Source organism: Porites lutea, chromosome 1, assembly GCF_958299795.1.
Source record: "Porites lutea chromosome 1, jaPorLute2.1, whole genome shotgun sequence".
Taxonomy (NCBI): domain Eukaryota; kingdom Metazoa; phylum Cnidaria; class Anthozoa; order Scleractinia; family Poritidae; genus Porites; species Porites lutea.
In genome coordinates this window covers 5412744-5438870 of record NC_133201.1, presented here as the reverse complement: position 1 = coordinate 5438870, position 26127 = coordinate 5412744, and the positions used below count along the sequence as shown (strand labels likewise).

At 38.0% G+C, this 26127-nt stretch overlaps 3 protein-coding genes across 10 annotated transcripts in view; 2 read left to right on the top strand and 1 right to left on the bottom strand.

The window, feature by feature from the left end:
- LOC140943304 (pleckstrin homology domain-containing family G member 5-like) overlaps window positions 1–17348 on the top strand; it is a 45502-nt gene extending 28154 nt beyond the window's left edge. For 6 of the 8 annotated variants that reach the window (XM_073392405.1, XM_073392412.1, XM_073392388.1 and 3 more), the window contains 15 exons: window positions 1–105; window positions 741–782; window positions 933–1028; window positions 1483–1533; window positions 2258–2350; window positions 2880–2936; window positions 3361–3471; window positions 4027–4179; window positions 5073–5213; window positions 5927–6043; window positions 6664–6750; window positions 6955–7000; window positions 7599–7711; window positions 8214–9988; window positions 15543–17348. In XM_073392405.1, coding sequence (XP_073248506.1) covers window positions 1–105; window positions 741–782; window positions 933–1028; window positions 1483–1533; window positions 2258–2350; window positions 2880–2936; window positions 3361–3471; window positions 4027–4179; window positions 5073–5213; window positions 5927–6043; window positions 6664–6750; window positions 6955–7000; window positions 7599–7711; window positions 8214–9988; window positions 15543–15555 — 3000 coding nt within the window. In that variant the 3' untranslated portion in view covers window positions 15556–17348. Of the gene's footprint in view, window positions 106–740; window positions 783–932; window positions 1029–1482; window positions 1534–2257; window positions 2351–2879; window positions 2937–3360; window positions 3472–4026; window positions 4180–5072; window positions 5214–5926; window positions 6044–6663; window positions 6751–6954; window positions 7001–7598; window positions 7712–8213; window positions 10001–13929; window positions 13974–15542 lie in introns of those variants that run through there. The other 2 variants (XM_073392393.1, XM_073392398.1) reach the window with 2 other exon arrangements.
- The window catches only part of LOC140943368 (protein LZIC-like), a 296884-nt gene that overhangs the window by 135303 nt on the left and 135454 nt on the right, over window positions 1–26127 (bottom strand). The gene's annotated exons all lie outside the window — the stretch shown is intronic.
- Window positions 19103–25346, top strand: LOC140934468 (pre-mRNA-splicing factor SPF27-like). Its single transcript, XM_073384088.1, has 9 exons — window positions 19103–19199; window positions 19568–19660; window positions 21721–21791; window positions 22299–22400; window positions 22776–22886; window positions 23068–23110; window positions 23724–23761; window positions 24575–24679; window positions 25145–25346. Coding segments are annotated over exons 1-9 (645 nt in total). The 5' UTR covers window positions 19103–19118; the 3' UTR covers window positions 25146–25346.

Here is a 26127-nt window from a genome sequence, read left to right as displayed (position 1 = left end):
GGAACACTCAAAGATGCCTTAGATCGATACTCCTTGTATGGTTTGGAAGAAAATTCAAGCTATGATTGTAACTTCAAAAGTGAGATTGAAGACATAATTAAGCTGGTAAGTATTTTGTTTCCTGTGAGAATCCTTTGAAAGTTAGTTACGGGAGATAACTTCAAAGCAATTTTTTTCATCCTTCTTCTTTTCTTCCATCAGATGGCCCTAAAAAGCCCCTTGAAAATTCTTTTTAGAAGAATAGATGCTGCGGAGAAGTTTTTCTTCAGGAAATAATAAATTGTATCCTAAAATTGTTTTTTTAGCGCTCAAAATATTTTTTAGTTCTGGGTTCTGAAATTTCCATTTGTTTACCCTGGAAAACTCCTGGAATTTTATTTCTTTTTTTCTTAATGATATCAAACCCTGACAGCATTAATATCTTTGTTAAATGCAGTTTAATTAATTGAATTGTGTTATTGTGGTAAAGTTAGAGTTGCAATAATTACTGGTATATTTGCCATAGGTACACATGTAATAGCTGGTTACTCTCTTATGTCAGCCTGCCGTAGTGATTGGTTCACTGGCCTGTGTGACTGTTAAACCATCACTATTTTTTTTTCCCAGCAGACTCAAAAATATTGTTAAACAGTGCAAAGCTAAATTAATGCATCTTTCTACCCCAATGCTCTCACTTAAGAGTTCATATGCACACTAGAGAATTAAGAAATATGCCTGTCGCTGTTTTTCATTACTTACAGGAGACATCATGGACAGAAGTTGTCAATGAAGCTCATATTAAGGTAAAATGAAAAAATGAGGATTTTCAACAACTTGAAATATTTGGTTAGAAGCAGGAGTATGTGTGTGTTGAAATAATTTTAGGTAAGATTACTGGCACATGTACTATGACTTTTTCTTATTACTCCATATTTATTTTCTCTGTTCATCAGGCAATGAGTAAAAAACAGAAAGACCAGCAAGAAGCCATCTGGGAATTGTTGTCAACAGAGGCAGCGTACATTGCTAAACTGCATGTTATCAAAAAGGTATGGTTTAGTGTTTGTGGAGTGTGCATTCCTTTCTATTTTATTGAAATATATTCTTGTGTTGCTCTTCTAGTCCTCTTCACAGCTAAGAAAGGTGAATATAATATTAACAGAAAGATAGAAGCTGTCAGTGTCTCCTCAATAACAAGCACTTGAGACGAACCATACGATATCACGCTGATCACTAGCCTTCAAAACCTTTTCAATATGATACACAGTTTAAATCGAGGTTTCGCTGTACGCAACCCTTAAGTTCAAAATATGTCATAATCATAGTTATCTATCGCAAGAACCATCCACCCTTTCTCCATCCACCCTTTCTCTACTGCTACCTGTACGCCTAGCAAACATATGAAACGCCCTCTCCTAACCTCCGATTACTCCTAGTATTGTATCATAATTTGTTATTTCTGGAGGTAAATTTGTATGTACCAATTTTTTTTTTTGTTGACAGCTTTTTGTGCAGTGCCTCCGAAATTTGCAGAGTGAGGGATTTTTAACTGAGGTATGACCATTTTTCAATTTTTTTCATGACTTCTAATATGAAAAAGTGATGTTGGTGAGTGTTTTTTTCGCTTTCGCTAAGTGCCAACGAAAGAAAAAGAATTTGCCTACATCACCAGTTTTAGTTCCAATGTTTATAAAACCATTTTAGTTGCTGAGCCGAGATTTTCCACTACAGGCACTCCTCGTTCCTACATATTTTCTGCCATGCTCTTGGCCTTAAAATCGCTCTTATTCTTCTGCTTAGACATTTTTTAACCTTAAACTTGTCGAGTTTCAAACAGCGAAAGGGAAATAACATTTATAGGTGAGCACAAACTTGAAATAGCGAGTTGTAGTTTGTACAAGTACAGTAGTGTGGCAGAGAACATTGTCCGAACTCTGGAGGTTTGTTTGTTTACAACAAAGGTCATCAAAAGTCACGTGAAACTACATGTGAAATCTAACGCCACTAAAATCCCCAGGGAATCTACACCTTACATTACACTTTCCACAGCACAATCAAGAATTTTTCTGCCTGCTGCAACACTTTGCATGGCAATAAGCTAGCCGCCTCGCATGCCAACCGTCTTCGCTCGGCTTGCTTGTTGGCAATAAACAAGTATCAGAAATCAACTGCTTGCATAACAATAATAATATTGTTATACAGACTGTTGATTTCTGATACTTAAAAGTGGGGTACTCCTCGTTGTAATTTTTACACTATGATCCACTTTTTTGTTCAGATTGAAGGTTCCAAGCTTTTTAGTAACGTGGAGGACATTTATACGGTTAATTTAGCATTTTGGATGGCTAATCTCAGCGGAATAGTGGAAAATGTAAGTAACCTCTACTTTTTATCCTTGGTCAATGTTGCAACAAAAAACTGATGAAAACATGACCTCAAAGTATATGGGTCTTACAAATTAACCTTGGTAGCTGGCAGTATAGTTATGGGCATGGTACTCTCTTGGCATCAAATCCACAAGGGAAAACTTCCTCCCAATCTTCATGCCATTCCACCACCAAAAATCAACAGTTTTCTCCCGCTTATCCTGCCAGCTACACAGGCTATTGTGACTTACAAAGCATGTAAAGATGTACATTTCAGTGGCTGAAATATACATGTACTTCACATATCCTTTAACTTGGTATACAAGAATAGGGAAGATGTGGTTTTGGTGTCATATTGATATTCTTTTTGTGGAAAAAAAAAACAAATAAGAAAAGAACAAGAGCCAAAAGAGTTTTTATTGATGTAAGTGAAGGTCACATATAAAAGATAGGATTTTCTGCTTCCTAAGTAAAAATAATAATAACAACAATAATAATAATGTACTACTTGTAATCTTTTTTTTTTTTGGACAGGCGCGGCAAACCAAGGATCCCCTCAATCCATTAGACATGGAACAAGGATTTAACATGGTAAGCATTAATATTAGATGTATTGCTCTATTAGCGGGCTTTGCTCTTGCATTTTGTTCATACTGAGTGAGTAGTTAAGAAATGGTCCAGCCACTTCAAAGTGCTACTAATTTTCCTGCACAACAAACTAACACCATAGCCTGTTGAAGGTCAGCAGCACTGAAGCAGTCAAAACGTTACACTACTTAACATAGTCAGATGAAAAAAACCATTTTACACTGTCTTAATCGCCTATGATGAATATGATTTGTCATTCTACTGTTGCAAACTTTTGATTGGGCCATTTGGAGCTGGATGTGTCACTTAAAACCCGTGCATACAATAGACCTCCATCAAAACTAGTTTGGACTGTCTATGACCTGGGCCACATTTAAGTGTCCTTTGTGATTAAGACGGAAAATTAACCTTTGGATGTTGTTTGCAGTTTGAGTCGCACTTTGACCCTTACATCCAGTACTGTATGGAGGAAGCCAACTGCTTGAAGTACTTCAAGGAAAAACTTCTGGAAAATGAAGAATTTAGAACGTACATCTCAGTAAGTAGCTATCATGGTATTTTTCATTTTCATTTATTTTTTATTTTTTCATTTTTTCTTAATCTTCTAAGCCCGACGGTTAGTGACGTACGTCGTGAATAACTATTTGAATTGGGGTCGGGGGACATTTATTTGGCTATTATTGTACTTTTCCTTTTTTCAATTAGTAGTTTAATTTTTTGATGAGTCCAGTGTTTATTTTCCTGCTCTGAAGACACTTTGGCATAACTTGTGACAAATAGCAATTAAATTTTAACTGCTATGAATAAAGTGAGATTTTAAATTAGTGGGTGTATGCAGCAATAATAAGCAAATGGAGAACTAAAAAGCTAGAAGGTTCTTTGGGTTATACTTTCCTGTTTTTCTTATTACAGTAGTTGGGGGTCATGCTGTTAATAGCTAGAGGAAATCCCCGGCCCTTGTCCTTTAATGAATGTATGCATTTATAAATAAATGTAGAACGAAAAAGTTCAACACTCTCCCAGCTAATAAATTTTCACTTTCCTGCTGTTCGGCCCACATATACTTTAACTTTGTTACAATCTTATTTTTTAGTGGTGTGAAGATCACCCATATTGCACCGACCGGCTCAAGTTAAACGATTTCCTGGTGAAGCCCATGCAGAGAGTTACAAAATATCCTCTGCTTGTGAGAGCGATTTACAACAAAACTCTTGACATTGAGGTGAAGGAGCATCTAACTAAAATGGTGAGTTAACTGATCACACACTAGGAAGAGTGTTACAAAGAGGTGGAGCTAACCTTTTTTGGACTCTAAAGTGTTTGGATTCTAGGTGTGACATTCTTTTAGATGTATACCCTAGAAATTCACATGTTTTATGGTAAAACACAGAGAAACGTAAAAACAAATGTTTCTGGAATGCTGTTGCAATGTTGCAAGGAAAAAGTCAATCAGGCTAAATTGTAAATGTGGCTAATTAGTCAAACACAAACAAGTGCTGCCCAGCAATTAACCTCCCCCCCCCCAAGGATTGATATGTGGGGTGGCCAGGGGTTGCAAGGGCTAACGTGTTTACAGCTCTCCTTTAGATGTCAAGTCACTCTGCGTTTGTTCTCGCTACTGAGCAGTTCTTACTGATTTTTCCGTTTCTCCCACACTCATCTATTGTTGATAGGTTTAATAATTACTGGTTTTTGATTGTTTGGTTTGATTATGTGTACTGTCTCTTATTGTGATTGGTCACTAGACAACAAATATTCTTGAAGTATTTCAGGTGTTCATAGTTTTCTGCGCTAGTAACTGTTCACTCTTACTATTGACCAAAGAAAAAGAAAATTGCCAGAGAGGTGAAATTTCTTTTTGTCAAATCTTATAAAGAATCAGAGAGGTTTCATTTGAATGGTAACACCATAGAATTTCGTCCATAGATTTAAAGTCAGAATGACAAATTATCTCTCTGAAAAGTGGTCTAGGATTGAAGGACTCAACTCCACTGCCAATGTATTTTGCCAACCATTTCCTTTGCTACCTCAACCTCAAGCCCCCCGCCACTTCTGCCTCTTATGTCAGTCGGCACCCGAAACCATTTTCTTGGTATGACTCCTCATTATAACCGTAAGTTATCCTGAATCTTTTTTTAGCGTGACCGGGTTGAATCATTTGTCAGTAAAGTGAATGGGGCCATGAGAGTACGACACGAGTTGGAAAAACTCAAGGCAACAGCAGAAAGAATTCAAAATAATTACAATGTGGTTGAGGCTGTCAATGAAGAGATGGATAAGGTATTGATCAGTCTTGTCTATCTTATTCTTGCTAATTCTTGTTATTTAATGTAATGAAAGGAATTTCCTTTAAACCATGGTAATTAAATTCCATCATGTTTGCTAGAGAACCTTTTTTTGTGCAGCTTAATTTCTGCCGCTTTGTTTCTTAAAATCGCAAAAATTAAGTTGCGCAAAAATTAGTTTTAATGAAACCCTATTATTGGTTATTTCTAGGTTGAATTTTTTTAAAGCAATGAAATTCGCTTCTTTTTTTCTTAAGAACTTTTTTTGTGCATCTTAATTTCTGCGGCTTTTTTTTTTGAAGTCGCAAAAATTTAGTTGCGCAAAAATTACTTTCCATAAAACCCTAATATTGGTCATTTCGAGGTTAAATTTTTTATAGCAATTAAAGTTGCGTCTCTTTTTCTAGAGAACTTTTTTTGGGTACCTTAATTTCTGCGGCTCATTTCGTTGAAATCACAAAAATTATTTACAATAATAAATTGATTAACCTAATGAAGAAATGGCACCATAATTTCGCGTGGTTTATTTTCCAGAGAATGCTTTTTCGTGCTCCTTTATTTCTGCAATTTTTTTGTTGAAATCGCAAAAATTGCAAGAAGTGATTAATTGCATGAATGTTGCATGAATGGATGGTGTAAATGTCTCCGAAGTTACATATGTTGCAAAAAAATATTTATTGATATGGGACTAATTTGTTTTTCTTAAAGATTCTCCAAGAGTACAGTTCCTATGACTTAATGAGACCAATGCCTGGCTTAATAGAGGATGAACACCGCTGTGTTATCCATGAGGGACCTCTCAGACTTTTAGAAAAACAGGGCAAGGTATAAACTTTTTTCCTTCCGAGTGTAACCAGAAACGATACGTCAGAAAAAAAGACTACTATTTGAAAATTATCAAGAACAGGTGCTACTATTTGAAAGTACTTCTGAAGAGGATTCGTGTGATTGGCAACACCATAGGATTTTATTTCCGGACTCAAAAGTTAGGACTTCCTACCATATAGATAGTAACGTGGAATAACTCCTACAGAGGTTTTGATTGAATGGTCACATCATAGGATTTCATTGACAGACTCAAAAGTTGGAACTTTTTACTACATAAGTAGTACTATGTGAAAGTTCAGCTGAAGCAGTTTCATTTGAATGGTCATATCTTTGAAATTCATCCACGGATTCAAAAGTTATGAATACCTTGTGCAGCGTTATTGTCACTACCACGGGGGAGTATTGCGCAGTTGGTGTCACTTGAATGGTGACACCGCAAACACTGTGGAAAGCTCTTTCTAAGAGAGACAAGGTGTTGAGATAAGAATTAAGTGACCTAGATTTAAAGCAATTTGTTGAGGAACGGCCAAAGAACGTCCTCTTTAAGAGAGACGTACAATTCTTTTTAGAATTCTAATTCTTACTCAGGTTGATTTCTGTGTCATCATTGATTTCAGATGGACGTGTATGTCTTTCTCTTCACCGATCTTCTTCTTATCACTAAAGCAAAGAAAGGAGGTGACAGGTTTAAAGTTATCAAACCGGTAAGTTTGAATATGTGGCAGAATTATCTAATCCCTAGTTCTTGACTTTGGACGTATTATCTGCAGCTTAATCAAGCAATGACTTCACGCAATACAACTGCCTTAAAGTTAATGACGGGGGAGGAGTATGTATTTTATAGTTTTTGTGGACTGATGATCTCCTGGTGACTTGTACGTTTATTAATGCTGTTTATGTTTTTGTAGCCTCTGCAAGTCGACAAGCTTTCTCTAAGTGCTTCAAAAGATCAAGGTATTTCAATGTTTGAATTTATAGTTTTGACCGTTGATTTGATGAAACATTTGAAAGCATTTTGTCGCATTGGCCGAAAGAGAAGTGGAGATTTGCGATCTCGTTTTCGACGATTTTTCTCTTTTTTTTTTTACGCATGAAGGTTATCAAGTTTCGAAAATTTTTACCCTTTAATGAAATTTTTGAAATTTTCATGTCCTCTATATCCAAACGCATTTTTTTTCGTTGTTGGGTTCTTTTTGTCTCACAGTACACCTAGATATTGTTAGTCAGAGTATGTTAATGAAACATGTACAAAGAAGCTGCAATCATCGCCATCCCCCCCCCCCCCGTCCCGCCCATCCTCCATGTAAGGGAATCCAAGACAGTCTTGGATTCTGGATTCCAGGCCGTGGATTTCGGATTCAAAGTACTGGATTCCGGATTCTTTGTCAGTGGGATTCCGGATTCCTTGAGCTCTATTCCGGATTCCAAAGCCCAAGATTCTGGATTCCACAAGCAAAAATTTCCTGGATTCGGGAGTCAGGAATTCCGTACATGGGGCGAAAAAGCAGCTGTAACGAAATTGGTCAACTGTACTTTCTTTTCTCCCATTCAGGAACCTTCCTTCTTATTTACGTGAACGAATACAACATTGCAGTGCAAGCATTTGCCCTCCAAGGAACAGTGTCAGACCAATCACAGTGGATGGAAGCCATCAAAAAGGCCCAGGTATGAAGTACTCTATCCCTTCAAGTCCCAATAGTGACCAAAGTCAATTTCCCCCTAACAATATCAATACGTAATCAAGAAAACGGGTTATGAGAATTAATAAAATGATAACTAAGGGGAAAATGCTTTGATCGTGTAACAAATTCTCTCAACTAATCCTTTAGGGAAATGTATAGAGGTGAGTTTTGAGAATTTGTATCTGCATCCTCAGTCAGGGATGTATCATGATGAAAATGATATCCGATTTGCTTTTAGTAAGTATGCGTGAGAGGTAACATTTTTAAATGGGAGGAAATAGGGGGGGACTGGGAAACTACCCACCTACCCCTCTCCTAAGTCAGGATTTTGCCCTAAGTGGGAAGTTAGTGTTAATGTTGCATTGGCTTAGCAAGGGTTAGGTGGGTAATTTCCCACAAACCTAAATTGATCCGAAAATAGTATATGAAAGGGTAAGAGTGGGACCTTGGGGCGGAGTACTAACCATCTTTTCTTTTTGTTTCAGAAACTCTTTATGATTGCCAAACTCGGCCAGGGCTCTACCAACATGATGCAGATGCAGACCAGTAGTGACAATGATCTTGTGAGTCCATCTGGTCTGGTCACACCTGGACTCAATTCTTCGCCCGCATTTCCACATGCCGAACACCGCAGATCGTCAGCATCATCGATAATGTCCCTTGAATCCGACTCTGATGATGAGTCTAGTGTGGCTCTTCCTACTCGCCTTCGTTCTGATTCTGCGTTAACTTCGATGACCACGATTAGCGGTACATCTGTTGCTATGGACGCGAGAGGACAAGATGGAGCTGGCGAAGAGAAAGATGAACGCGTTGCACCGCAACTAGAGACTGAACTCATGGCGCCAGAGGAAGAACTGGCCGCTGAAGTTGGAGCTATGGCGCTGCCAAGATCAGAGTCGCTCAGCAAGATCTCGCGATCTTCATCTGCACCGTCTAAGGAGAGACCACGAGTTGTCGAGTCTACTTCGCTGTCTCGCTCTTCATCAGCGCCTCAAGGGCCGACACCCGAGCGGGTGTTGAGTCTCAGAGAAGGTATAATTGTGAAAAGAAGAGAGCTGGAAGAACACGAGGGATCGGTATCATCATCCTCTACTTCTTTAAATGACTCTGCTGTTGATTCGGACTTACCGTCTCCGTCTCCATTCCAATCATCTTCCATCGACTTCCCATCTTTACCTCCGCCTGAACCTCAGGAATTTGAATTAACAGACGAACCTCAATCTAACTCTGAACTTGAATCTTCTGCCGAACAGGATCTTCATCAATTTTCGTCATCACCTGATGAAACAATTGTTTCTCCTACGCTTGATAGCGAGGAACGAATTTCTGAACCCGATCACGAGCAAGAGGAAGGGGCTTCCTTTGATACATCTGAAGATGATTTATCACTAACTGCTGACTCTGAAGGAAATACTTCCGTCTCACAGTTAGGAGAAACATCAGGATCTGAAGTTTTACAAAACCTGCCTGACTCCCTTGAATCATCCGCAAAACCGACTCCACATATCAAATCTCAACTACTAGCACAAGACAAAATCCAGTCCGCTATTACTCCCGCCGAAGCGCAAAGAAAAAAGGTATCTTTGCCCCGTAGATCTTCACCAGTTGTTTCTCGGAAGCAGCGACCTGAGACTTTTTCAAAAGGTCAAGGTAAAAGTGATTCGGATATAAATGGTATTTTACGTAAAATTCGGGATGCACAAGCAGCCGCACCAAATGCTCCGAACAGTGAATCGTCACCTTCAAACAGTTTAGAACGCGCGGGGAAAGCAGGGAAAATCGGTAAACGGTCTTCAGAGAGTGCAAGGTGTCCGGTGAAGCCAGATAAATCTCATTATCCTATGAGTGCGAGTTTGGACTTGGCAGACTCGTACGCTAAATCGGACAGTCGCAAAGACAAGGGCTATGCCCCACCTCCCGGATCGTTGTCAGTGTCCAGAAAAAAGAGCATGTCTCTGTCCGATCTCTTGAACATTGGGAAAGATTTAACTAGTAGTAGATGGAAAGATAAAGAGAGTGACAAGGACAAAAATCAACCCCAAATTTTGGAGCCTCTTAGTCCGCTAAGCCCGTCAACTGACGAAGAAACTGTTTCTCATACGGAAGGAAAGAAAGAGGAGAAGAAGTCACGATTTAGTCGACTTAGAAGAAAATCAAGCCGAGCGGAACTTAAGGATGGGATCGCATCTGGTCCTAATATTGATCCCAAAAGAGCTTCAAGACACTTCTTCAAGGAGTCGCTAATGTTGGAATCTTCGTAAGTAGTGTATTTTTGAAAACATTCATGCATCTTCGTGCAGTATTATATGATCACTGCCGTCCGAACGTATGCTCGATTTCCACCGCTTTCTCGGTACTCCCCGAGAAGAGGCTGTTCGGGGGAGGAGCGTGGGCTCATTTCCCGAACAACAGTTGGTAACTGAGCCTATGCTTAACTAAAATTAACAAATTAACTTACGAATGGTTTCCTCGATATCAGGTCGTTTCGCCCGAAGGACGCTTTCGTCCAATAGCAGTTCGCCCAGACTAAGTCTTTATTGTGGCGGTGATCAGATGTGTTCGTATTTAGTTTTAATTTGCACCGTAACACAGCGAATCTATCTTAACACAACATTAAAGGTGTACCAATATACTTATCTTTCTTTAAGCTATGAAGTTTTAACAAGGGGAGCTTAAGCTTTTTGTAACAAAAGAAATGCTAACTTTTGAAATCCTGGAGGTAAAAATGGTTCTCAGATTAAAAACCAGCGTTAAACCTTATTTCATTCGGAACTGCCGTTGTTTATCACAGTAAATAAGGAAATCTTGGTTTAATATGAAAACAGGTTTTGCTGACAAAATGACCCTGAGCATGTCCGAATTCATGATGTCGTTGAGAGTTTATATCGTAAATCCTCTATTAAGCCTCCCTCTCAAATAAGCCCCCCCCCCCCCTTTTCAGGGGAAGAACGTTAATAAGTCGCCCTCCCCTCCCCTCCCCTAATTATTCTTTAGTAATAAATGATCTACTGTAAAAACTCCGTGTTAAATGATCCGGGGTGGTTTATTCACCACCTGGAAGGTCGGATTTGTTTTTTGGCCCACGGCTGCATAACCTTTAACTTCTTGTACCTGAGCTTTTCCACTTTGTATTCTAGTGCTTTATGGAGAACTGATACCATCATCTTTGCTAAATTGAATAAGTCCCCCCTCTCAAATAACCCCCCCCCTCCCCCAGTGGGTTTGAAATAAATAAGTGGGGGCTTAATAGAAAATTTACAGTACTCTCCCTCATTCAGGATACTTACAAACAAGATAAAAGTTGTTACAGGCTATTGTTAAAACTGACCGGCACGTTAATAGCACAGACACAACAAAAGGGTTTAACTAGCTAGCAGCTCGGATCTGGCACAAACAAACAATAATCAAAGTACAGCTATCGACTATTTTCCTTAAAAAATAAAATAAAAGTGATAAACTAGGGCTACCATGTTCCTCGTAGAATGCCAATAACGACTATAATATTTAAAAGTTTTTGACGTAACTGTTTTCATTCATGGTATTTCTGTTTTTAATAGGTAAATATTTGCTCTATAATAATGTAACAGTTGTACTGTTAAACTCCGTTAATGATACTACTGCTTAAGAATTCTCCAGACGAGGCAGTAAACCTTTATACTAATGTCATACAAAATTGCAATTTTTAATTTATTTCTAAATTTCGCGCCTCTTCTGTCTCTCGCGTTCAGTCACGTGCGTGGTCATTTTTCTGTCTCGCGCGTTTCGCTCGACGAACTAAGAAAAAAGAGAGCCTGCTCGTAGTATATTCTGAAACAAAAATTCGTCGCAAAATCTCGAAATATGGTTGCCCAAATTGTCCATATGCTGGCCCTTGGCATAAAATACTTTGCAGTTTTGGATATTCTTCTCTGGATGTTAAAAAACCACTCTTTGCAAAACTCTGTAGGTGTACCAGAAAATTCAACATGATGAATCAATCTGTGAAAATATATTTTGTTTTAATAAAAATCATTAAAAGTTGCAATTTTGGGTAACATCTGTAAAAAGGTCTATTACCTCTTGAGGCAAATGTTTGTTTACCGGTATGTCCGTTTGTCAAACCTCTGACAAAACCAATCATTTGGTTGCATTCTAGAATTTGTAAGTGATTATTTAAATTTGTATTTATTATAAGCCATTAACACTCGTACATTGATAATTATTAATAGTGCGAAATATATAAATCATTAACATCGTTCATAAGGCGAAGCCTTTTTACTCTTAACTCCTTAATCAAGCCATTAACTATTATAATGTTTTCATTTTAACATGAATTTGTTAATTATATTGAAGCACTTTGGTCTATACCCATGAATTGTTGCTAAATCTTACATAGCAAAATTTAAAGCTTCTTCATTGCAGTGTTCAATTTTGTTACAATTGACTAATAAATATAAGGACAGCCATTCTCTTTTAATAGTACACTAAAAGGCATTTTTCTCATTTTGCCAAAATTCTTGTACTAAATATATACCTGTTACGTTTTGCGTGTAGATACACTTAAGATTTCATTTAATAGCATTGGAAAAATAAACTGTGAAATCCAGAAAAAGAAGTATTCTTATACCAGTGCCTTCTCTAAAGTTAAAGTGTTAAAATTTAAACTGTAGAGTTCTCAGTCTATGTAAAAAAATTCCTGCTGTTTGGCTTAGCTCTTTAAATTTGCAATGCGAAGTGCTTTTGGAAATTCATTCACTGTGGGAAAATATTAATACTTGGCCCCCGACAGGGGAGGAGAGGGGTAGTTCCTCTGTGTGGCGGATAGTGAGTATCAGTATGGGAAACTGCTATCCTACCCCTCCCCGAATACAATGTTAACACTAACTTCTCACTTAGGGCAAAATGTTAGGTTAGGGAGGGGTAGTTGGCAGTTTTCCAGCATCTTATACTGATCCATTGAGATTTATAGTGAGTTATTTAGTTGAGTGCTTTATCATTTATTGCGCATACCAAGAAATCGTGGTTATGCGCTAAACAGATAACTGCATTGACACCCTCTTAATATAAACAGAGTAGTTCCTAAAACACCAAGAAAATGTCCATGCTCGATCCATTTCCTCTTTTCTTTCATCTGAAGCGCCTGCCATAAAAGCCACCTTCAGAATAGCCTGCAAACGCGGACGTATTTCCGGTCATCGCTTTTCTCTGGTCTTCTCTTATTCTTCGGTTGGAGAGACACGACGACCGGAATTAAACTACCTCTGCGTTCGCAGGTTACGTTCAGAGAAATCTAGGGTTTTGTAATCGAAATCTATTTTGTGACCTTTCAAGGGAAATTTTTAGTTTTTTGCGCCGAAAGTTTCTCCGTGTCACTAGAGAATCTTGAGGTACATTGATTGACTATAGGAAGTGATATGCCCATTACTGGAAAAAAAATAAAATGCAGTTACGGTAACAGCATTTTCACTGACCATCTAGATTGCACAAAATACTCACCATTCGAGTTTGATTGATGTTAGAAGCCTGCACCTTCACTGAGCCGCGATTCTGAGTGAATAGCTTGACACATGCACTTCATTTGTCACATGTTCTGCACTCACAACAGCACAGGTACCCCAAGTTTTGAATGTGAGCGCTGTTTATATAACCTTTGTATCGACATTGTATTTCTGTTCTGTTTAGCGCTGGTTATAGGAGTTAATATGAAAAAGTAATACTCGTATATGGCTTTGAAACGGAGGGAGAAATTATATCAAAGGTGTTTATACTTCCATTCGGTGGCGTTTCGTAGCGATTTTAGCTAGTTTCCTTGTTTATTCTAACACAAGCTATATATGAGAAAGTGAACAACATTGAAACAAAACTATGTTAAATTTCTCGGAATTTTTTCTAGATCTTTACACTACAAATAGCAGCGTTGTAAACCACTGCAATAGTCCATTTCACAGTTGCTTTAAGCCTGTTTCAAAGCGAGGCTAAGTTCAAAGCCATTGCTTTAAAAATGATTTTTAATTTTCATGCACATAAAACGCATTTTCACAACAAAGGTTTTACACTCAGCCTCATTTTGAAAATGAGGATTTCGGAACTCAGAAAGTTACATTGTCATAAATACGAGGCTCATTTTTCGAGGTTGGGGTACCTGTGATATCACTGGCACATTGAAAATGCATATTTGTAAGTGATCTGGACCAGCTAAAACACCATGTTATATTCTAGGTAGAAGTGATATCCCTGAATACTGTTGAAGAATGTGGACCCAGGTATTTGAGTGTGTGAAAACAAGCAAAACCCTTGCTTGTGCTTTTTTCTTTTGTGTGAGAATTACCCGCAAAACGAAGCTCTCGTGAGCTGCTTAAATCGAGTCGCTCCCTGTGCATATTTGACATGGAATTGCATGTGTGAGCTTTTCAGTAAAATGAAACTGTGTAGTTCTTGAAATCGGAAACCAAACATTCCTAACGAGGACAGTAACCTGTAACTATTTAGTTATTTTCACCAAGTTTTTAATGTTAATGCTTACTATAATTTGATTACCTGAAGTAGCCTAACAGCGTGTAGATTTATCATACATTTTTACATTACATAACTTCATCCGCTTTGAAGAAATTTAAGAGCTAATAATAAATGTAACCAGTTAACCCTGAAATAAGAAGGAAAAATATTTTTATAGTTATAGTGAAATACTGCCGCCTTCATTTCGACGATGGTTTTGAGAACATTGTTCTTCTTTTCTCCTAGTCTACCTCATTTCTCCAGCGAAAGATATATTTTCCTACTGATGTAATTAGTTTATCATAGTGTAATAATAATCACTTAATGACTGGTCCCGAGGGAAACAGTTAATTTTTTTTCCTCTGGGAAACATTGAGATTCGAGGGAAACAATTTTAACTGTTTCTCGAGGGACCAGTCTTTAAGTGATTTGTTATATAGCAGGAAATTCATAAAACCTCGTTAAAACGGCGGTCGTCAGTCAGCATTCGCGTGCAACAGTGCACTGTTACCCTCTGACGTAAAGATTTTGCAATGTCGTCTGCTCAGAGATTTTGGCTTGAAACAGTTTCATTGTTAGATGTCATGTGACGTCAAAGTAACCAATGAGAGCACACGCTATTGGGAAAAAAGTTTCCAGCTATATAACAATAAGTAATACAGAACAGTAATAATTACTGCATCTGCTGATAATTTCATCGAACTAGCTTCTTTTTATACAGTTAGCAGTGCTTGTTGTTAATCCCTTCAGTGTTGGATGAATATGGTTCTTTCACTATGTACCGAAAAACAAGCTATTGTGAAATTTATGAAAGGACATTGTTCGGTACATGCCGACAGGCTCATGTCATCTTTAGAATGGCTCTCACCATTACTTTTACCACTCGAATATATTTTTGAACCATGACTAAACAGCAAGCAACCCTCTTAGCGTATCTCTCTAATAATCACGGTTCTTGGAATCTTTTTTAGATAGGTTTCCAGTCCGCTTAAAAGTAATTTCATATACTTTTTTTTTGTATTGGATCGCCACGCTTTCTATAAAAATCTTACGCCACTTTCTCAGTCGAAATCAGAGTAAAATCTTAGGTCAAAGTGCGCTTTGCATGCACGGTTTTTTTTGCGCTTGGCGTCGGGTACTTGTATTTCATTTGAGTTCTGATTGGTTCTTTGCTTGTGTGCGTGTTTGCGATTGGCTATAAGCAATAACTTTGTTTTTGGCGTTATGCTGCCAGCCTGAACTGACTAATAAAGGCAATAAAGGGGGATTAAAAGTAATAGTAAATCTTAAATTGTGGAATGTTAAACTAACGTTGTTTGTTTTACTCTTATTTTCAGGGAATATGTATAAAGAAAACTGCAGTGGTGTGAGAATTGAATACAGCAAGTTGTGAAAAAGTTATTTTAGAGTTTGAAATTTTAATCATATCGTTTTAGTTTTTAACTTCAATAGCAAAAACTTCTTGAAACTGTTTTAGTTGTTTAAAGGGCATTGGCAATAATGTTTCAGATCAAAGTTTCTTATTTTACCAGGCTCTAGTCATCTTGTCGTCTTATTAATTTATAAAATGTCAAAGGATTTTAAAGTTTTAACAAGAAGACAACATCGTCTGGGTTATGTACTGCATAGTAAATGACTTGTTCTCTGCTCTGAGATAATGACGTTTATGGTTGAAATCGAAGAGAAGAAATGTAGTTTAATTTAACTATACGATACGCCTGGCTGTTAACTTACTCTTGAGTGAGATTACATTATATTTGTATGTTCAGATATTCTAGCTTCTTCCACTTGACAGCCGTGATCAAGGGCAATCATGTTCCATTTGAGTGGGGATGGGAGTTATAGGTCGTATAAGTTTGTACTCCTGGGTTATCGCCCAGTTGTTCCAAGTCCCAGTGTGGTATGAGGCAAACAATGCCTTAGTGGAAAAGTCTTCACTCGACAGCTTTAATTTAGGGCTTTTACATTCCATGCTTGGGGGTAGAGAGGGAGGGTATGGCTGCATAAGGTCGTACTCATACCAGACTGAGTCTAGGGTTATTGTCCAGTTTGTCTAAGTCCCTGTCTGGTATGGGGCGCAATTGTTAATACTTAAGCGAAAAAGGCTTGACTTCCTTAATCTAGAGCTATCAGATTCTGTTGGGTGGGTGGGGGAGTGGGGGTAGGGAGAGTGTAAGTCTATAAATTAAGTACTCATACCAATATCACCCAGTTGGTGTTAGTCCCTGTCTGGTATGGGGTAAACACCACTTTTATATCTTTTTGTGGTTGCATCTTTCCTCAGGCTTTGTCTTTTGTCAGTCCAGACTGAGTCGTGGGTTATATACCCAGTTGGTGTAGATTCCCTGTCTGGGAAAAAAGGCATGGCTTAAGGAAATGCAAAAAAAGATTTTTCTCACTAGGAACTTGATTTTCCTCGGTTATCACGCTTAAGGGTGTTCTTTAAACTGGAGAAGGTGGACAGGACATTTCAGGGATGCACAGTAAAATGTACCCTCACACAAGAACTTATTTACAGCCAGGGTGGGTCAGGAGAAGATAGCATTTAATTGTACACAGTCGCAAGCATAAATATTCAGCAAGTCTCTGATTCCTCGCAATAGGTCACTTTACATTATTTTGGCTACTGAAAATCCTGGCCTCAAGTTGAAGCAAGGCTTGAATTGACCTTATTTTGATAAATCATGTACTTATGCATATGAAAGGCACAGATGTTTCTATTAAACAAGGTTACCCCTAACCTCCCTTCTACTCAGACGCTAGGTGGGCTTACTGCCTACAGTTTCATTTTATTATCCTAACAAACATGCTGTAACTCCTCCGAACAGAGAACAAGTCATTTGTTATGCCAAAGACTCCAAGCTACTTTAGGTGTGTTTTTGTATTTTCTGGTTTCCTTTCCTTAGTATCGTTTGTAGATTGTGGTTTACGCTGTCTTTGCCACTTAAACATTTTAGTTTTCATAATGTAAAGTTGTACATAGGGTGCATTGAGTGCATTTCCATCTATTTATTGAATTTTTTCGTGAAAAATACATTTTCAAATTGCAATTTTAAATAGCTTAAAATGCTTCCCACGGTGTGTGTGCGAAAAGCATGAAATGTCCAACTGGATTAGAAATAAATAGTAAAACCTTGTGAATATCTTCTGTCTTTGGTGATTTTTTCTATGCGGAGAGGGAGAGGGGTTGAGCTTGTGAAATCCCCCCTCGTTTACCGTTTACATTATGTAGGGGCGTTAAAACGAAAGGCTTATTCCTGGGGCGAACGAAAGCTGCTTGTTTATGAACATAATGCCGTGTCTGCCATCTCCAATTTTTTCACTGAGTAAGATTGGAGAAAGAAGAGGGGTGGGCCGATCAAAAAAATTCGTGCACCCAACGAGGGTCCCCAAGAAAACGCGTTTAAGGCCGATACACACGAGGGGTTTTGCTCCCGGAGCATGCTCCAGTGTCATTTTGCACGTGTCAGTACACAACGAGGGAGCGTTTTCAAGTTCGCTCAATTTATCCCGGGAGCTTGCTCCCAAATATTTAACCGGTTAAATATCGTGGAGCATTTTGCGGGGTGGAAATTCTGCTCCCGAGGATGAAGTATACCCTTGAAATCGTTGGTACACAGGGAGGAGCTTTGCTCCCGGAGCGTGCCCCTGGAGCATGCTCCGGGAACAAAATCCCTCGTGTGTATCGGCCTTTAGTGCAGCTGGAAACCGCTCGTTTCGTTGCAATCTCAAGCAGTGAAATCGCACTAAAATTCCGAACACCTCAAGTATAGTTTGCACGTGAACAGGGAAGACATTTGGGGTGAATATTCTTCGTTCTTTAAGCCAAGTACGTGGAACTTTTTACACCTCCACTGAATAAACTTGTATCGAAACGACCGGTAACCGTGCAGCCTGTGGAGCGTCGACAGCAGCGAGAACTAATGTGATTTCTTTTCCTTTCAAACTTCATGGCGATTATAGCTCGCTTAAGAGATGTCAGGAGTAACTAAACTTTCCCACACTTAAATTCTTACAGACTGCACCCAATCCAGTTTCATATTGGTTGATAAAATGGGGCAACTTGAAATCTTTGCCAATACACTTTAAAAGGGGGGCGGGCCGGGTGTTAAGCGTTTTCTGATTTATAGGGACAGTTTACTTCTGTTATAAAGAGGCAAAATGTAATACTTAATGTACACATCTCGGTGTGAATTTCTTTTGAGACGGGAGAGAAGGGATCTTTGGAAGCAGGGCATGCTAATCTTGGTACATGTGCCATTTAAGGGTTGGTTGTCTTTACACTAGGCTGTTAAGTAAGACTTTAAGAGCTGATAAATTTTACTTAACCAAAAATGCGTGTGTGAGGGCCTATGTAAAATCTCAAGTAACTTTACTTTGTATCTCATTAAAGTCGGAAAGTTGAAACGATTCAAGAAAGTTTCAAGTGACTTGAAAACCATCCTTAACACCGACTTAGCGAACTTGCGGTTTCTAAGCTTTGAGAAAGGCGAAGCATGTCAGTCAAGTCAATCTTAATTATGTTGCGCCTGAAGTGAAGAAGATAGGTTGTGTGTAAGCTTTCTTTTACTTGACGAATTTAAAATTTACCTGTCTTGAAATATATTTCTTAGCTTATTCAGGGTTTAGGCTCTTGTGTAAAGACTACCAATCTTAATTTATGTTGCGTGGGAAAATAGGCTTAAGTAAACCTGAGGTAAAAAAGATAGGTTGTGTGTGAAGCTTTCTTTTACTTGAAGAATTTAAAATTTAAAATTTACTTGTCTTGAAATATTTCTTAACCTATTTTTAGGCTCTAGCTAGTGTAAAAACTAACATTTGCGCGAGTCTTTCGAGCAATTTTCCTACCCATAGTCCCTCGCAGCCTTCAATACCTGTGGGCTTGAAATGCATTGTTGGTAGTAGAATCCAACATGGCGGCAACTCATGAGGTAGCTCCAGACGCTTTGCCGTATTTTGATCAGGGATACGATGATCCAGGCGTAAGAGAAATGGTAGGCTTATTGTCAAAACTTATGTTAGAGTGTAATTTTTTCGGTTAATGCTGTTAGATGACAAACTAAGAGGAAAAATCGGCGCAACATGCGTGACCATTCGTTTGTTTTAACCTGTTCTGTTCGATTTGATCTAGTGTCTTTTATACATTTTTCTTGACAACCGCATATTTTGCTGCATGTTGTTAGGATAGGGCTGATCATACCACAAGTAAACGCCTTTTTAAGCCAGCATTTATTTTGATTGATTGCCCTTATCTGTCGGCATCATCTTCGGGCACGTCTTCTCTAACTGGGGAGGGAGAGATCGGAGGGCTGGAGGGCTGACTGATACGACTCTGTGTCTTTCATTTATTTGCTTCATATAGGTAAATCAGTTGGTCGAAGAAGAGACAAGACGTTACAGGCCAACAAAAAATTACCTGGATTTTCTTCCAACCCCAGATTATGATGCATTTGAGGTGAAAAGTTTGTTTCTTTGAAACCGGTGGATTCGATATAAAGTCGTTTCGATACAATTCGTTTCAATACAAACTCAAGCATTAAAATTGCCAAAAATTTCGTTAACTATGAGCAAGAAGAACATTTTGGGTGAATATTCTTCATTCTTTAAGCCAAGTACGTGGAATTATTTACACCTCAACTGAATAAACTTGTATTGAAACGACTTTGAATCAAAATGACTGGTAACCTCTTTGGCATAACTTCAGATTACAGGGGAACTTTTTTAGAATTATTCTTTCATTTGGCTTGGTGGCTTGTCAGTGAGATAAAACGGCCTTGTCATTCAAGTGGCTGGGGTGGCTTAGCAGTCCCGACTGAAGAGCCACAGAGCTACTAAAATGAGTGCATTGGTGGTAGAAAAGACATCAGAGGCCAGCAGAGGTCTCTCTTTTTCCTCTCCCTCTTCTCTTGCTGTCAGAGGCCACTGCTAGAACACAATACTGGGAAAATGCCATCAAAATGTCCCAGGTGTTCCACGACATTGCACGGTTCGAACATTTCACAGCAACCCTCAAAGTTAAAGTTTTTGCTTGGTCGCCAGGATGGCTAACTAGCCGGCGTTTTTGGCCTCCTACTGGTCCTTATTGACAGCCCTGGTAGACTTTCTTGCTGGGCATGAAACTTTCTAAATTGACTTGCCTAAAATAATAGGTGATTCCAAAATATCCATACCATATCACAGATGGCTTTTTGGAATTCCAAGGGCAAGAGGGGGTTTGTTGAACTGGAAATACGAAGGCATTGGGGGATACTCACGATTAGAATTCCGAAGGCATGGGGGACAATAAAGAGTATTATGGTATTTTTGAAAAAGGCCTATTGAGGAGGAAACCATGTCCCTTTAGGTGTTTTACTGTTGTATCTGTAACTGTTCTCTCTATTTTGAAAGAGGCGCCACGCCACGTCTGAATGAAAAATAGTCATAAGCTACCGAACATTAGTCGGAGAATTCTGAGTAGTAAATGGAGAATTCTCTGATCTCTGATGCCTAATGAACATCCTGAATCTGTCTTTATGTTGTTTGTTGCCATTTCATCCATCTTTATGGCACTGTTTTAAGGCCATGTTGCTTGTTGGAATTTTTCCCGCACAGGGTCTCCCTACACTCAACTCTTTCTTCACCCCTTGCCCAGAGAGACCAGGTGGGGTACTCCAGATGTCAAGTGACACGGATGATCAAATGGGGGCACAAATCAAAACCTTAAAAAAATTCCCACAAACCCTAAACCCCCCAAAAAATCCCATGGTGGATTTGTGAGCGTTAAAAATTTCCAGAAAGCATTAAATCATATAACACGAAAAATACCCAAAAAATACTCGCCAAATAATCCGAAAAAATCCTGGAATCAAAACTTCTGAACTCAAAAAAATCCTTCGATCATCCCTGCACTTGAAATTTGGAGTACCCCCCTGGGGACCAACATCAATAATCATTCTTTTTTTAACAATACCCATATCCATCAGGAGAAAAAATGTTCTGGGAGTAGAAAAACTGCCTGAATCTTTCATCAAATTCTCCTAACTAATTCTTTAAGGAAGTGTCAAGAGATCATGTGGAGAATTTGTGTGTTGATATTAGGACTTTCAGGGTTGAGATGGACGTTGATGGGACTGGGAACATAGTGGCTGCCTTAAATAGGGGATGAAGACATTGAAACAGTGACTAACAAATGGTAGAACCAACTTTTAGTGTCCAGGTTAACTACTGTAAGACTTCTTTCTTTACAGTTATCTATCAAAAGGAATTTGGCTTTATTTACAAACTGTTCATTTGCATGTACTTTTGCTTTACTTTTTTTATTTTGCTAAAAAAATGCTGATTTAAAAGGCGCACGGGCTTGTTTTCGTGTGGTAATAAAACATTGTTCCATAGTTGTTTTATTATCCCTGAAAAGCCCTGAGTGGAATGGATAATACAATATTTTACTTACGTTTTACAAAAAGGATATACCAAAGGTATTGAAACATCTTGCTTTGCTGTTGGCTCACAGTGAGCTATTTTTGCGTACTGTTTTAGACACCAGTATTGAAAAAGGAGTTTGAGAGAATAAGCAAAAGACAAGCCATGGAATTACTCAGCATGAAAAGGTAAAAAAAAATTGTGTTTGAGGCCTTTATGTGTCCACACCATAACAAGAGTGTCAATTACTAGGATCACTGTTGAATGGTGTCAGAACTAGCTGAAGTAGGCTTTCTTCTTGCAAGCACTTACATGATAATCAAGAAAACATAGGTGTCAATTTGAGTTCAAATGGATGTCTGTGCATTTTAGATAGCAGCCTCATAACCACTTGTGTGAACAGTGTAAAGAAATGTTGAGCAATGGGATTTTACTTTTGGATGCCAACAGGCTGAATGCGGAAAAGTTTCGATGTTTCTCAAATTAGATATCTAGTGCACGTGATCATACATCATAATCTTCCTGGAACTAAAAAAGGTTGATAGAAATGTGATGGTCTATTTTAGGCCTAAATACATAGAAGTAACCCTCCTTAATTAACAGATTTATTTATATGTACATTACATCAATAGTATCTTCAGTCTTCCATTGCTCAATTTATGTTGGTACATTCATTTTTATCTTGAATGTTTTAGATATGAACTTCCTCAACCAACTGCAAATCAAAAACATGACATAACATCGTGGACGGAAGCTGTGGACAACTCCATGGCTCAACTGGAACATCAGGCTGAAAGGTATGCAAGATTATCCGAGATACAGTTGAGTAATGTCCAGTCTTGGGGTATTTTTGGGGCATTCTGATGACTTTTCTTTTGCAGAGCTATAATAGGCTGTTCTTATGCTAGAGGCATTAAAGTGGTCTTAAGGTGACTTAAACGTCTAGTATAAAAATGGACAGACACACAACAGGTGACTTTAATGTCTCAGAAATTACATGTACATGCATCTAGTATAAAAACAGGATACCCTAAACTGGAATGCATTAATGCTCTGCTAAACTCCTCCAGACGATTTTTTTTGACAGAAAGCTCTGTAACTAGACTCAACTAGAATGACTTTACAGTTAGAGCCCGGCATATCTAAAATAATTTCTATTTATTTTTTCTCAGAATTGAAAATTTGGAGCTGTTATCTCAGTATGGCGGTGCAGCATGGAAGATTCACAATGAAACTTTAACAAGAATATTAGCTCAGCAACAGAAGAAGCTTATGGACATCAAGTAATATTCTTAAACTTTTAGGACACAATGATTATGGACACATGAGCATTCACCATACAAATATTCAAAGATTCACGGTAGTTGATATTAATTAGATATTTATAACAGTAATTTTGCATGAGGAAAACTACAGACCCTTACCTCAGGATAAAGCAATAAACTGCCTTCTTTTTTGTTCCAGAAAGGAAATTCAAGAAATAAACTGGCAAAGGAAGACTGAACAGGTAAAGGAGTTTCATTGCTGAAGATTTTTGTCTATTCTGAAAAGAAAATGCTACCACATAGAAATACTTAAGAAGATGCTTTTTGTTAATAGGGAGCTTAAGTAACTACGACGACGATGTCAACAAGAACGTCAAGAATGCAATAGGTTTAATTAGAAAAACAACAATTTTACACGTGCATCAGGCTTTTTTGTACATTTCTTTACCGTCAATGCATGAGTACAATGTGGGAATGCCAATTTTGAGGTTTTGTGGAGGATTTGAACACAAGACAACGACTTTCTTCTTCTTTTCCCACACTTAGATACAGTCTTTTAGAATTCAACTCCAGAAAAACTGCCAACATTTGGCCAGGTGAAGGCGGGGGGAATAAGCACAACAAAGTTTGAAGCAGCGCGACTTCACTTTTTAAGTGACGTTTTCATGGCTGTTGCCATCGTTGTTGCTTAAGCTCCCTTGCCACCTTGTAAGGTTTGTTGGACTAATATTTGTTACAATTTTCTTGTTTCCAAGTGAAATGGGGTAGGAAGGGGAGAGTTTTGAATAATGTTCAATGATTTACTTTGTTTTATCACTTTTTTTGTGAACTATTTTGTTTACGTTTTTGTACTAGACAAAAGCTGGCGACCAGTTACAGCACTTGGAACAAAGGCAAGTTTTGTGTATGCAGCTGCATTTTGTTGTATTCTCTATGTTTTTTGTACTGAGTATGAGTCCTTGCCACAAAAGCTGTTGTTTTATCTGTTCTTGTATCTATGTGTGATCTCTTTCACTTCAAGGACAGAAGTGGCAAGGTAATGAGGAGCTTAAGTACTTGTAAGCAGCACGGTAACATCAGCTAAAATGTTGCTTTTTCAAACTTCATTGCTCTTATGCAACTGTGTTCAATTTGTCAAATGTTGGCAAATTTTTTAGATTTAAGTTCTAATGGTCTGTATCCAAGTTTAGAAGCAGAAAAGAAAATTGTTGTCTTGTATTCATGTACTCTGTAACTCATGGATTTTAGAAATTTCACATTGTAGTCATGCAACAACCGCTGAAAAATGTACAAGAAAGTGTGTTGCAATTGAGGAAACGTTGTTGTTTCCTTATCTAAACTTACTGCCTTTCGCTGTCCTTGTTGTTGTCACTGTCGCTGTTGCTTAACCCTTTAAAACCTAATATCAAAATTCAAATTCTCATTTGTTATCCGTGTACATATTTTGTAGAAGTAGTGGGGAGAATTTGTTGAAGTATCAGTTAGATTCATCTTGTGTGATCATGTCCTCAATTCTCATGACCACTTTGTTTTATAAAGCAGTGATATTACAAGGAGAAATTTGATGCTTATCACTCTTAGGGCTTAAAGGGTTAAGCTCCCTAATAACTAACTTCTGGTATGCTGTTTGAATGATCATTGATGTGTATGCCTACTTTTAATGATTTTTAATTTGAATAACAATCAGAATTGTTTTGTGTTTTCAGCTGGGTGGGCCTGGTTTCCAAGAATTATGAAATTGAACGAGCTTGTGCTGAACTTGAGGCAGAAATTGAAAGATTAAAACCACAGCACCAACAGGAGGAAAGATGGTGAGTAATGAACTAGGCTTGTTGGTACTGTATTTGAATTTTCTAAAAATTTAGATTTTTAAATTAGGGTTATTATTGTCTAATTAAGTGTAGGTGTAGCCCTGATAACGCCCTCCATTCACTTGTGAGTGACTCCAAATGGAGAGCAGGCTTGTTGCTGACATTTCAACAGGCACCTAGGCAACCATCAGAATATGATGGTGACTTTTTTATTTTTGGGCAGGTAGTGGAAACAACACTTATTTCTACCTTCAATAATTATTGTAGTACCAAAACCAGACAACTAGGACTACTGTAATACACAGGATAAAGGAGGATTCTAAGACAATCATAATTATTTATCCTAAGATTATGATGTGACTCCTGGGTTCCAACCATTTACAAAAAAAATGTGAAATAAATGAAGAAAGTAATATAAAGTAAAGGACAACGCACATTTTGTTCGCCTTTCTTCTCTTTGCACAGATTGTCAACACTACCCTGGATGGTGACCCAGGAGAGAGTGACATTTTGTATTTGTCAGAGGGCATATTATTTATTCCTGTTAAACGGTAGTTTACTCTCCCTGACATCAGAGGATACCACAAGAACATCAGCATCAAAACTTCTTTACTGTTTGACTTGTATTAAAAGAATAACCAAAGACGAACCTGTTACTTTTATTGGTAAACATAATTATTTTGTTATCAAAAACAAAAGCAATTATGGGCAGTCATGCCTGCATCCAGGCATTTTACATTTTTCTTTAGGGTTCTTCTTTTTTGAATTAATCTATTTTTTTCCCTGTGCTACTTACTTGGGTTGATTTGAGGAGTCCTTCATAGCGTAATTGTTGCAAAGGCAGCCTGGCCTGTGAACAGGCTCACTGCGGTCAAAGGAGATAAATTTGCCAAAGTTAAGCAAAGTACTTCAAAGCTATTAAACTTTCATTATCAAAAGTTTTAGGTACACCATTACTAATATTCTGTTAGTTTTTAATTACTAAACTTTTAAAAACGTTTTCTAAATGCTTGACAACTGAAGCCGATGTTATTGTCTGTGTCAATTTCCAGCATCATTTTCTTTTAGCGAGAAGCGTTTTCAAAAAAACTCAAAATTTTGAGAAAAATGAAAAGATAGGTAACTTAACGAACTGATTGATACATCTTTGCCTATTTTTTTTTCACTTACTGGTAAATGAAATCCCAGCAATTAAAATAAAATAATAACTTAGACGTTTGACCGCTGTGGAGTGAACAGGCCTTTCTGATGGGAAGAGAAGAGCAAAGCAGGCTAAGGGAAAAAGTGGAGAGAATGAAGGAAAGAGACGGGAATGTTTTACTTCTTAACTTACCCTTTCTCGTTGATTCGCCCCATCCTTCGCTAGAGAGACTGTCCAGAGGCTAGAAATGGTAGGGATCACAGAGGGCAATGATTGTGCTGTTACTTTTACATTAATTTTTGTATCT

Excerpts from the sequence above, each read along its gene's own strand:
- LOC140934468 (XM_073384088.1), top strand. The coding sequence starts at position 19,119 with ATGGCGGCAACTCATGAGGTAGCTCCAGACGCTTTGCCGTATTTTGAT. Across the intron at positions 21,792-22,298 it reads GAATTACTCAGCATGAAAAG|ATATGAACTTCCTCAACCAA; the intron begins GTAAAAAAAAAT and ends TGAATGTTTTAG. Across the intron at positions 23,111-23,723 it reads GGCAAAGGAAGACTGAACAG|ACAAAAGCTGGCGACCAGTT; the intron begins GTAAAGGAGTTT and ends TTTTTGTACTAG.